The sequence below is a fragment of the Perca fluviatilis genome, chromosome 9 (assembly GCF_010015445.1).
Source record: "Perca fluviatilis chromosome 9, GENO_Pfluv_1.0, whole genome shotgun sequence".
NCBI classification, from domain to species: Eukaryota; Metazoa; Chordata; class Actinopteri; order Perciformes; family Percidae; genus Perca; species Perca fluviatilis.
In genome coordinates, this window is record NC_053120.1 from 34,518,616 (window position 1) to 34,531,975 (window position 13,360).

The 13,360-nt window shown below is 40.6% G+C and overlaps 1 protein-coding gene across 2 annotated transcripts in view; it reads left to right on the plus strand.

The window, feature by feature from the left end:
• Positions 1-9,952: 9,952 nt before the first annotated feature.
• arhgap39 (Rho GTPase activating protein 39) overlaps positions 9,953-13,360 on the plus strand; it is a 133,102-nt gene continuing 129,694 nt past the window's right edge. For both annotated transcript variants that reach the window (XM_039810431.1, XM_039810430.1), the window contains exon 1: positions 9,953-10,080. In XM_039810431.1, coding sequence (XP_039666365.1) covers positions 10,070-10,080 — 11 coding nt within the window. In that variant the 5' untranslated portion in view covers positions 9,953-10,069. The remainder of the gene's footprint in view (positions 10,081-13,360) is intronic.

The following is a 13,360-nucleotide window of genomic DNA, read 5'->3' on the forward strand; positions in this document are numbered from 1 at the left end:
AGACATTAAAGGTGCAGTAGGTAGGACTGTGAAGATCCAGGACTTGGCTAAAAAATGAGAACATCGACAACTTCTCAGTCCCTCCCCCCTCCTTCCGCTAAAGCCCCAAACGGTCTTCTAAGCCCCTCCCCCCACAAGGGAGAATTAATTTGTGTGCATGAGCAGTGATTGACATGCAGTTAGACCCCCCCCCCCTCCTCCCCCTCCTGGCCCTGATTGGTGAATCTGAACAGGGAGCGGTGGATTTTTGCAAATCACACTACAGGCTGTAGGTGGTGCCAGAGGAGCCGGATTATTCTTTTAAATGAACTGCTTAATGTAGTTCTACTCGAACAGAGGGTCAGTTTCAGCAAATATGACAGAAAGTTAGTTTTATAAGTCTACCTATTGCACCTTTAAGGGGAGAGAGAGGGGGAATGGCATGTAGAAAAAGCCTGCAGGTCAGATTCAAACCTGCAGCTGCTGCGTCTAGGACTGAGCCTCTGTATACGGCACGCGCTCTACCAGGTGAGCTACCCCATGTACCCAGAATTGGAATGATTTGCGTATGATTGATTTTTTTCTTCTTTTTTAAAGTATGTTGATTGTTTGAGATAAAAAAAAAAACTTAACTAAACTAAGCTCATACCAAGCAGCATGGTGCTACAGTACATGCAAGGTACGTGGCACGCACTTTCCGCCCCTCCCCCCCTGCAGCTACTCCAGCAGCACAATGTTGTCCTTCACATGACGCTGCTTACAAAACTGTTGATCTCAGTGTGTTGCTATAGTACTGCAAGAAGCAAGGACAGGAAATCTGTCGCCAGGCGGGATTCTGAGGGCCCCATGTGTCTGTCACGGCTTTCATGACAAGAACCGGGCAACTGTCAGCTCTCATAGTGAAGCAGGCAGTGAAACTAAGACTCAGGAGACTGAGGGCAGAAAGCAAGAGGAATCCTGGTTAGATATTACTTTTGTGACACAATGGGAAGGTGAGGAAAAACAAGAACAGACAAGAACAATGTGTGATGGTGAAATAAACCTGACGTGATGGCACGTTGAGATCCTCCAGTCATACAGGAGGCTGTGTAAACGCAAACATCAAGGTGTCAGAATACCAACACTCTACAGGAGGCATTTCGGGAGCCTGGTGATGGCAAATACAGCTAAAACAGCGTCATCGATACTAGAGATGTTCAAATACCGATACCAGTATCGGAAAAGCCTCCGATACTGCCTATAAAGCTGGTATCGGCGAGTACTGGAGTTTATGCACCGATCTGATACAATGTAATTTAGCCCCGACGAAAATCTACTTTAAAGTAGTTTATGTATGGGCGCCTGTGTGGCTCGCCTGGTGGAGCGCGCGCCCACGTGTAGGGGTTTACTCCTCGACGCAGCGACCCCGCGCTCGACTCCGACCTGCGGCCCTTTGCTGCTTGTCGACGATAAGCTAAAGTCCCCTAAAAAGTCTGTGTGTCTTTCTTTAACACAAAAAGTTATGTAAAGTATGAAGTTATTGCCCTTAGATGATTTTGAGGACTCTTGTTTTTATTTTAATATTTTTCCTCTATTCATCTATTAACAGATAAGGTACCAGCAGGTTTTGGAAATATGCCTGAATATGAATGCTCTACATAATTTGTTGTGTGGATTCATTATATAGAAATCAACATCCATGTACTATAGATTGTTCTGGTATATATATATATATATATATATATATATATATACACTCACCTAAAGCATTATTAGGGACACCCTACTAATGCTGTGTTTGAGCCCCTTTCACCTTCAGAACTGCCTTAATTCTTCGTGGCATTGATTCAACAAGGTGCTGGAAGCATTCTTTAGAATTGTTGGCCCATATTGAGAGGATAGCATCTTGCAGTTGATGGAGATTTGTGGGATACACATCCAGGGCACGAAGCTCCCGTTCCACTACATCCCAAAGATGTTCTATTGGGTTGAGATCTGGTGACTGTGGGGGCCATTTTAGTACAGTGAACTCATTGTCACGTTCAAGAAACCAATTTGAAATGATTCGAGCTTTGTGACATGGTGCATTATCCTGCTGGAAGTAGCCATCAGAGGATGGGTACATGGTGGTCATAAAGGGATGGACATGGTCAGAAACAATGCTCAGGTAGGCTGTGTCATTTAAACGATGCCCAGTTGGTACTAAGGGGCCTAAAGTGTGCCAAGAAAACATCCCTCACACCATTACACCACCACCAGCAGCCTGCCCAGTGGTAACAAGGCATGACGGATCCATGTTCTCATTCTGTTTACGCCAAATTCTGACTCTACCATCGGAATGTCTCAACAGAAATCGAGACTCATCAGACCAGACAACATTTTTACAGTCTTCAACTGTCCAATTTTGGTGAGCTTGTGCAAATTGTAGCCTCATTTCTCTATTTTTAGTGAATATGAGTGGTACCCGGTGGGGTCTTCTGCTGGTGTAGCCCATCCGCCTCAAAGTTGTGCGTGTTGTGGCTTCACAAATGCTTTAATGCATACCTCGGTTGTATCGAGTGGTTATTTGAGTCAAAGTTGATCTTCTATCAGCTGGAATCAGTCGGCTCATTCTCCTCTGACCTCTAGCATCATCAATGCATTTTCGCCCCCCAGGACTGCCGCATACTGGATGTTTTTACTTTTTCAGACCATTCTTTGTAAACCCTAGAAATGGTTGTGAGTGAAAATCCCAGTAACTGAGCAGATTGGGAAATACTCATACATACAAAGTTGCTTAGATCACCTTTCGTTCCCATTCTGACATTCAATTTGGATTTCAGGAGATTGTCTAGACCTGGACCACACCCCTAAATGGACTGAAGCAGCTGCAATGTGATTGGTTGATTAGATAATCGCATTAACGAGAAATCTTATAGGTGTTCCTAATAATCTTTAAGGTAAGTGTATATATTATTATGGTTACCATAAAGGGGTTGCATTGAAGTTTAAGCTACATCTATAGTAATGGATATGTGAATGAATGTTATGTATTCATGTGGAAGTTGTTGATTGGTGCAGAAAAAACCTCCTGCTTCTCAGGATGTAACACCATTTGCCTGGAGATGGTCTAGTACCCAAAATTAAAATTAAACTTATATTTTTTGGCCAGTTAGACAGTGTGTGGGAGTCTTCTTTGCAACTTTTGACCTGCTTGTCCCCCTCCAACGCATGTGCAAAGTATTTTTCTGTACTAATCTATTTCAATCAGTGTAATTACCACAGAGACATATATGTTCTTTGGTTGTTCAACGCAACAACAACACACACACACACACACACTCACCTAGCATTTATAGTGTTATAATGTTCACTGTATAAATATATTATTGTGTAAAAAACTAAAACACAGAGAGGGTCAAAGTTTAAGACAAAAACACGGACTTCTCCCCAAAACAAGTTAAAATCTTCACATGTAAATGTCCACAGTGCCATGGTTAGCATTGCTAAGCCTCTGTCCTGATTGACAGTTCGGTGTGTAGCCCCGCTCCTAAAACATCCCCTGCTTTATTGTCTGTTTTAACATAAATAGGACCATAATTTTACAAAATAAATGTCATGCTGTATTGAAGAAGACTTGAATCTAGCGATTGAGACCAGAAAGCTGTTTGGAAAATATTTACTAAGGTAATAAATCAAGTGAGAAGTAGCGTTGCGTCCCCATAGACTTCTATGTAATCGGACTTCTTTTGGAGCCAGTGGAGAAATTAAATAGAATGCAGTGGCTTCATTTCTCAGGCCCAGAAGTTGCCACTTTTTATTTCAGATATTGGGGAACCTGTGAGAACCACGTGGAGGCAATCTCAGCCGGCTGTTTCTTGTCAGTATTTTCAGTACAGCCTCTTTAAGAGCAGAACAGGACGCCTGAAGCATTGCCAGACCTTCCTCTACAGTGCTGCGGAGGAGTACAGCATTCTGGGATGGGAGAAAAACGTGCTCTGGTTTATTGGCATTTCTTTTAAACCAATCACAATCGTCATTGGGCGGCTCTATGCACCGGACGGAGCAACGGTGCCTCTGCAAAATAGCCTCGGGAAGGAACTTGTTTTGGTGGAACATTTGCACGTTCGAAAGTAGTTTTAGTCACGCAACAGAAAACTCAGATTGGACAGATAGTCTAGCTAGCTGTCTGGATTGACAGTTAACCATAGTCCTCAGAAATCCACCGGAGTTTAGAACGCCAACACAAAGAAAGAGGACGGTGATGGACATCCGGCTGAACTTCTGGCGGCAACGGAGCAAACTCGGAAGTGGAACGTCGTCGATATAGATTAACCTGTCTGTGATCACGATGTCTGTTATCACGATCCCTAGGAGGTCTTGCACAGTCCAGCATTAAGACTTTGTTAATCATAAAGGAAGTAGACAGGCACAAAATAAGTGCCTTGGCATTTTCTGGTGTATTTGTAGCAATATTTAGGCTATTTCTTTTTATTTACATTACAAAATCAAAAATTTAAATCTGCGTTGATTGAGATAAGCTTATTCCAACAGGAAATAAAGGAAGAAAATAATCATACAGCAACAACAGATGTGCAGGCAATATATATATATATATATATATATATATATATATATATATATATATATATATACTCCCGGCACCAATCATGCAATCATCTGATAACATTTGTGGGAATTCATTTATAGATTATTGGACCTGATGTGGAACTCTAATTTGAAGTTCTGGTTTGGTAGTTGTGTATGGGGCTAAATTGGCTGAAAAGTGGGAAACACTGAGAATGGCAATGGCTTGCTAAAAGGCGATCTGTGTATCTATTATACATCTCTTTCATGACCCCAGCAGCTATATCTTGTTTTGTCAATGTCAATATTTGTTGCTACTTTAGATGAAATCATATTAATTGGTTTGCAGTGCAACTTGGTATCTATCATTGCTCCAAGCAATCATCTTGTAATGGCTCTATCCAAAAGCATGTTAACTATAGAAACATTTAAAGTTTGACATAAGAATTTATGTCATAATAAAGTGTGTTCCATTCTTTATTTGAAAAGTCTGCATTATAGTGACCTTATAGCGATAATAGATATGACCATTTATTCCATAGAAGGCCCATAACTGACCAATCAGAGCAGATAATCAAATGTAGGTAGGTACATTTGGGATGAAATAGAATGGGATAAACCTAACTGCAGAAAAACATGTTTTTTATTTTTTTAAACTAGGCTTAAAAAAATTTACATGTCTTTTCTAAATATTAAATTTTTATAAAGTAGGCTGTTTTAATGTAATCCCGGATTAATTCGCTCCACAATATAAAATAAAATTTAAAAAAGCCTAGTTGGGACAGGCAGCTGAAGTTCTGCAAATGTCCACTTGGGGCCGCAATCAGCACACTCACGCACACACACACACACACACACACACACACACACACACACACACACACACACACACACACACAGGGCAGAGTGTTTTTGACAGCAAATATTTATATATAATTTATATAGATGACAGGGCATTAAATTAACTTTTTTAATCACCAGCCAACACGGCTAGTACATTTTTTAAGTTACCGGCCAATCAGGTTTTCCACTAGCCAATTTCTTTTCCAGTGAAAATAAATGTACACATTATGAGTGCCACTGAATACATCTAAGCATCCGTGTTTCTTTAAAAATATGTTTGGGATGATGGTTGGCAGATAAAATGTAAAACATTTACATTTTTACCCCCATACCTATGCATATGAAATATAAAGAGTCTTTGGAGATTAGACTCCATCGTTATAAAATAATTTTCTAGAGGGGTAGAGAAACAAGACAGATGGAGTCTCGACACTAACGGTGACGGCAAAGGAGCCCGAAAACCAGACTGAAGGAGTCAACGGCGAAAAAAAAAAACAGGGTGCCGCGGTGGATGGTGACTGGAGGTGGAGGGGGAAGAGGGCAGTAGAGAAACAGATTTAAAACAGGGATGTAATGCTGTGATTGGATCATGAATTTCGTGGCCAATTCTGGTTGGTTTACTGAAAAAGTGAACGCTGCAAAGTTTTAGGAAGAGAGAGCGGTGATTGAAGTTACTGAAGTCTTCCTGAAAGAATTTACGCTTAGCTTCATTTCTTAGCTCCTCTGGTTTGTTTCGTGCCGTTCCATTCGTTTTCAAAGCCAAACGCACACCAAACCGCCCAAATGTCTTGCCGGAAAACAGACCAATCTGTAAACACTGACTTGTCGGATCGTTTCTGCAGCCAGCGGATTAAAACAGACGCTTTGCTTTATTCATCATCGGCCAAATTGGATCGTAACTTTACAATGTTATACCAGACAATTGGCGGGTGTCCATTTAAAAGCCCTGGTTGCTGATATAATATATTTAAGTATGAACAGGAGTAAGTTGATGCTAACTGATAAGTGACATTAAACTGGTGGCTTTCTGATGTATGCACTCTCATCTCATATAGATAAATAAAAAAGTAAACTAGTATTACCTGGGCACCTCTAGTACTTCGTAATAATTACGGAGGTTGTCTGTGATCTAAATCCTGTGCGACTCCGCCACGTCTGTAATTTGTCAAGTAAAAATTCCGCCGCAAATTACCGACCATATGTCGCCAAACACAGAGGTCATGTGATAATATTAGTCCAGTATGAAACAGCATCTCTGTGGTGGTATTGGCTGCGTTGGCAATTATAGATTACATTTTTGACAGATTCAATTTTATTTATAGTAACAAATCATAACAAGAATTATCTCGAGACACTTTAGAGATAGAGTAGTTCTAGACCACACTCTATAATTTACAAAGACCCAACAATTCCAGTAATTCCCACAAGAGCAAGCATTTAGCGACAGTGACGAGGAAAAACTCCCTTTTAGGCAGAAACCTTGCACCTCATAGTGCACCTTTAATGTCCCGCCCACAACACTATCTGACTATCTGTTACTGGGTATTATGTTGAAAGTTTCTAATTTATTAAATAATTGCTTTAAGCATCTAAACAAAGTTTTGTGTTGGAGTTTGTAAAATTCCAAAATCTTAATTTTGATTTAAAGATTTTCATTTTCACTGTACATGCATATCGGTTCCAAATCAGCACATCGGTTTTATTAACTACTCATAATCGGTATCGGTATCGGCCTTGAAAAAACAGTATCGGTCGATCCCTAGTGGAGAATGTCAATGTAAATTCGAGTAAAAACAGACTTTGCTTATCCTGTGTGAATGCGGCACACAAAACACAGACGTGGGGTGTAATTTGTAAATCACATGAGGTCCCCTGGTAATACATGTCCCGTGTGAATAGCACTTTAGACAACAACAAAAAACCAACGAAAAAACGTTCCGATGCGGTCCACATTAGGTAGAATATTTTCTGTTGTGGCACCTATAGGCCCGGCCTTGTTTTTAAGTTTTACAGGCGGACAGACATTACTGTAACAATAATCCATTAAGACTTGTAAACTGGGAGTTTGAAGGCAGGTTTGGACAAAACCGTGAATAATGATTCTAAGGCATGGTGAGAAGCAACAGACCATCATTTGAAAATATCTTTTATTTTTGCACTTACATAAAAATAATGTTTCATTTAGCTGAAGCTTTATCCAAAGCGACTTCCAATGGACCTTTTTTTCACAGCAGACACGTTGACTTGTCATAGTAGGAAAAGCACAGCTGAAATTGATAACCTTAACGATGGCTCAATTCCATCAAGTGTCCCAGTAAGCTGTTTCAGTGAGTCAGCATGCCCGATACCAGGGCCTCTCCTAAGTGGAATGCAGCCTTCCTGAATGGTTTTGAATACACCTGTGCTTTTCCTGCCATGACATGTCAACACGTCTGCCATGAAAAAGGTCTATAAGTGCATTCGACCATGAAGGTACAAACTCAGAACAGCAAGAATCACATAGAAGTACATTCGCTTCAAATAAGACAAACTACAAAAAGTACATGTAAGTGCATGTTGCACTTACATGTGACTTCCAAATAAGTTGTTCTTACAACATGTAAGCACAACTTATTTGGAAGATAAAAGATATTTTGGAAAAAGAAGTGTGACAATGACTTGCATGTTCCATGTTCAAAATCGAAAGCAACAAGTTCCTGGATCATGGTTATGGTAAAAAGTTGAAAGCAAGCTGGGCTCAGCTGTACCTGCGATGTGATGCTATTCGGATTAAACAGGACTTGTGTTTTGTCTGACAATTCAGGGAGAGGTAGAGGTGAGTAGAATCGTGCCTGTCAAATGCTCATGTTCCAGCACTTTAAGAGCTATGTTCCAGGGGTGGGGCTAGAAGGGGGACACGGGATGGTACCGCTCCCCCCTGAAATAAGATCCCCCCCCCCCAAATCAAATTGGCTCGAGTGCTGTCAATCTGACAATTGTGATTTAGGTCGGATCATCAGAGTACTGTCACCTGGCTGCCTGTTCTGACAATTTTTCCCAGCCCTTGTCACATGACCAATTAATGTTTCCATGACGACTATGCAAAATTCTGATACCACAGAAACCAGCACTGGAATTTTTATTTTTTTTTTAAAGTGGCAGACTGAGCCTATAGAAAATGTGTATTGAATTCAGATATGCAATTTGTTTAAAATGAAAACAAGTGAAACTAATAATGAATGTGATGTTTTATTTAGCAGAATTGCATTGTGTGGTTCTAGCCTATCCACTATTTCCTATATTTCTAAGCAGATTTTCTGCTGTTATCCATAACTTTGTTTGATTCCTTGTTTATTGTGAGTTTACATACTTTACCTGTTTTCTCATGAGTTTCATCAGTCACATGGGTGGATGTCTCCAACTAGTTCTCAACTAGCTAGGGTATGAATGGGAGTGTCTGTGTCTTCTGTGGTAGCCCTGTGATGCATTGAAGACATGTCCATGGTGCCCCAGAGCATGCTGGGACTGACTGCCGTCCCCTAAACCCTAACAAAGTAATACAAATGTACCGCCTGAACTCTCTGGTGAGCAATAGGCTACATTACTAACATGAATCTCATATGCAGTCCTTTACATTTAACATGAATGCATCACCTCTTTAAACAGGCGGTGCGCGGTCCCTTTTGCTCAAGTTAGCAGAAATTAGCATAACAACTACCAGAAGCTATTGAATGTTACCTTCAGAATAAAATAATTGAGGCGAACATTGTCGGTAATTGCATTTTCATCTTAACTTTGGCGGCTCGGACTCTATGATGAAAGTGCAGAACATTTTAGTGGTATACAGTAACTATTGCTGACTGGCCATTTACCCTCTGATGTGACAGTGTAAGATTAACATCCATGGTGCTGTTATGAGAAAAAAAATCAAGATAAAGAATACATTGCAGCTCACATGCTGCCATGTTTATGTTGGGATTATTTTACATTTTCATTTAATAATAATAATACATTTTATTTACGGGTGCCTTTCATAGCACTCAAAGACAACTAACAGTTAAAACAAGCAAAAATGCAGTTAAAAAGGCAAATATAAATAAATTAAAACAAACACATTTAAAAGATTGAGATAGAAAATCAAAAGAAAACAATCTAGAAAGCATTTACATAGGTAGGCTAAACAGGTATGTAGCGTGGCTTAATAAAATACACTGAGTATGGTCATCTTGTTATAACAGCTTTCAAGACTGACATGAATGTGTTCGAAATTATTTGTAATACAGATGACATCAAAGTAAGATGGTTAGTATAAATACATTGTGTATTAGATTATTTTTTTTAAGGATAAAATGCTCTCCATTAAATGTATAAGAATATTTTTGTAGAGCTGTGTGGTGCAAGGTAATTAATGACTGGTTGTGTTTTACCATTGCATAAAATAGTAAATTGAGGTTTGTGAAGTGCTTGACTTTAAAACAGTATAGTTGTATTGTATGTCTAATACCGTATCTCATTTATTTCTATATAACAGGTGCCACACTGACACAATTGGTAAGAAGCTTTTATTGTGAAGGTAAAGATCGGATGTAGTGTTCGCCATTGTTGATATCTTGACACTGGTCTGGGAAGGAGTGACTCGTTGACTGCGGCGACCGCAATTTCGGCAACATGGGAGCCGTTGTGGGATTTATTCTAAACGGATTTTAAGAACCGTCCGGGGAAAATGGCAGAGAGGTGAGTCGAACAACATACACGCTTGTGTTTTCCTCCCTCTTAGCTGTTTTATTCGATGCCCTTATCTCAGAGCAGAGGGAGGCAGCCGACCCAGCGACGAGGGCTAACACAGCGGTTCGTTTGGTCGCTGTGCCGAGGCGGGTTTTTAGCTAGCTCGCCACTTATTCGCTCACACGATACCAAACATTTTTAAATATTGGAAAAACATATCTATGAATTCAGGCGTGTTTTCGTCCCACTCACTTGAGTGTTGGTTGTTGGCTCGGGCTTGTTTCTTTGGATATGTCAAGGTGGAAGGAGCGGTACGAAGAGGCAGAGCACGGCTGGGTGATGATGCTGTTGCACCTGTCGGTCTAAATTGCCGTCTCTTTGCTGGAATGCAGCTAACCTGCTCATCTTAGCCGGATGCTAGCAGCACCCACCCACCTATTGCACCCAGTATCAGTGTGTGGGCTGAGGCTTGGCTTAGCCAGGTTACCCCCAATCCTCCCTCGCAGCATCCCTCATCTTCATGGTGGATGGAGGCGCCTCCCATGAGAAGAGGCACTGGGAATGGAGAAGTGTGGCACCATCCTGTCGTTTTTAGCCCTGTAATGTTAAGCTAGTTGTCAGGATGCAGAAATACCCTTGGTTCCCAGTCTGCGCCCTAATGAGTGGCATTTCCATATAAGAACTTGCTTACTGGTAAATTCACGTATATCATTATAACAGCTAAACAGCTATTTAAAAAAATAAAAATAAAATAAAAACAGTAGCTATAGCTCCTTGTGGGAAATTCGTCTATAGCCTATAATCTATCAGTGAACGAAATTAGTAATTAGCTATAATGTCCATGTTTCAGAACGGCTGTCCGCCACAATCTCCCACTGATGGCGGGAGGTGGGTGTACCAACGCAACGACAAAAGTCCAACTTGTGCTGAATATAGAGTTGCATGGTTTAATTAATCCTCTACGTATTATAGGTCATGTGTCAATGATGCCGAACAATTGTTTCCATGTTGTACCCGGAATGTAAACTCGCCACGGCTCAACTAAACAAATAAAACATCCGGAATTTGAATTGAGTTTGGCGTGACAGCGGAGGGGAATGTCACTCACGAAACTAAATCAAGCCTCAACATCAAGGCGTTCTGCAGCACAAAGCTTCAGATGGGGAGGGGGGACAAATGTGCATTTTTATCACGTGTATTGCCTTTTTAAAGTGAGCGTGTGGGCCGCATCTTGAATATAGACAATGGCAGTCTTCTCCCCCCCCCCCCCAGCAGCAAGCAAGCAAGCTCATGAGCCCGAGTTAATAATTGATGGCTGTTAAATTTGTGTTGCAGGGGTCATTCAGCCTCATGTAAATCACTCCTGTAGGTCTGCCCTTGTGGGCTTTGGAGCATTATACAAATCCAGGCATGTTTTGTCAGAGTCCTATCACGCACGTCGGAGGCTTAGGCCTCTCAAGCCATTGATCTGGTCAAAATGCACCATCATCATTGTCATTGATGACTGATTTAGATAGCGTTTGGTCTCGTGATCAGATGTTCTAGATGTGGGTCAAGATATTATCAGCCTGGAGAGGGTCCATTGTGGAGATGATGGCTCCTGAATGCACTTCAGGACATTGCTTGGGCAATGTATCGATATTATAATCGACATTGATCTAGGAGGCTAGATATCGTCTTACATTTTTGGATATCGTACATAGTATTGTGATATGACACAAGTGTTGCCTTTTCCTGGTTTCAAAGGCTGCGTTACAGTAAACTGATGTCATTTGCTGAACTTACCAGACTTAACGTTACTAGCTCTTTTATGATTTGCCTTTACCCACTTAGTCATTGTATCCACATTTATTGGTGATTGTTGATCAAAACTCTCATTGTGTGAATTTGTGGGAAAAACACCAGTAGTCAACCCTACAATATCGGCGCAATATTGACATCGATGTATTAGGTCAAAATTTATGTGACATTTGATTTTTTTTTTCTTTTCTTTTCTATCCCCCCCCAGCCCTACTTGGACTTTGTGATTTTGATGACAGAAATGGAACTATTTCCGCGTTTTGCACAAACAATAAGGAAAGCATCTCACCAGACACCACACACCTGACCACCTGCTTCTTGCCATGTGGTTATATGTTGGTTGCACACTCAGACATTTTTTTAATTTGTGTCAAGTGCGAGAAGCATTATTGTACTATATACGATCGTACTACATACACATTTTTTTTTTATTTATATTTTTTTGGAAAACGGGGAGCACATCACACAACAGGGAAGAGGAAAAAAAATAGAAATAATTAAAAACACAGAAATAAGACTGCAAAAAAAAACACACAGGAAAACAAAAAAGAGTGTGTGTATGCACTTATTCTAAAGTTTAGTTATGCTTCTAACTATATGCTCTGGATACAATTGATTCCATTTTTCTATCCCACACTCAGACTTAAGAGAAAAGGAAATCCACAGGAACGACAGCAGCACTTTGAGGTCAGACAGTCTAACCACGGCCAGACCGTTGTCTCGGTTAAGGTTGGGTGACAGTGTGTGTATTTACATTGTCAAATTGACCGGTGATGGCTAGGTGGCTTGGTGGGGTTAAAGGTTAAGAAATGAATAGATTATTGTAAGTATTTATCAATCAACAATGTCAAAACATCCCCTGGTTTCAGCTTCACCAGTGTAAGGGGTGTGCTGCTTTCCCCTGTTTTTTTTATTGTAAACTGAATCTCTTTTGGGGTTGTATTTTCTTTTCTTTTCATGCAATTCATCCGCAATGGAGTCTTCAAACTCTGTCCGCAATGGTGGGCTTTTTGTGCCTCTTAACAAAAACAACCCAGAAAGATATGGCTTCAGCCAAAGGAGCGTTTCACCAACCCTGGCAGTGTGATTTGAGTAGCAACCATATTTTTTTTGTTTTGTTGTTTTTTTGGGGGCATTTTTAGGCCTTTTATTGACAGGACAGCTGAAGAAATGAAAGGGGGGAGAGAGAGGGGGGGAATGACATGCAGCAAAGGGGTCGGAGTCGAACCCGGCCCGCTGCGTCAAGGAGTAAACCTTTATATATGCATTGCATGTATTTTTGTAGTTAGTATGTATGTATGTATGTATGTATGTATGTATGTATGTATGTAGAGAAAAACAAAGATCGCCTGTGCAGCACAGATGTCTTCTTAGTTTTTTTTATTTAATAAGGTGAATCTTTTTTTCTCTACACTGACCTGTCCTGCCCTGGTTGCACCAGATTGTTGTGGTTTGCAGAAGCGAAGAGAACTTTCTTTTTTCTACTTAC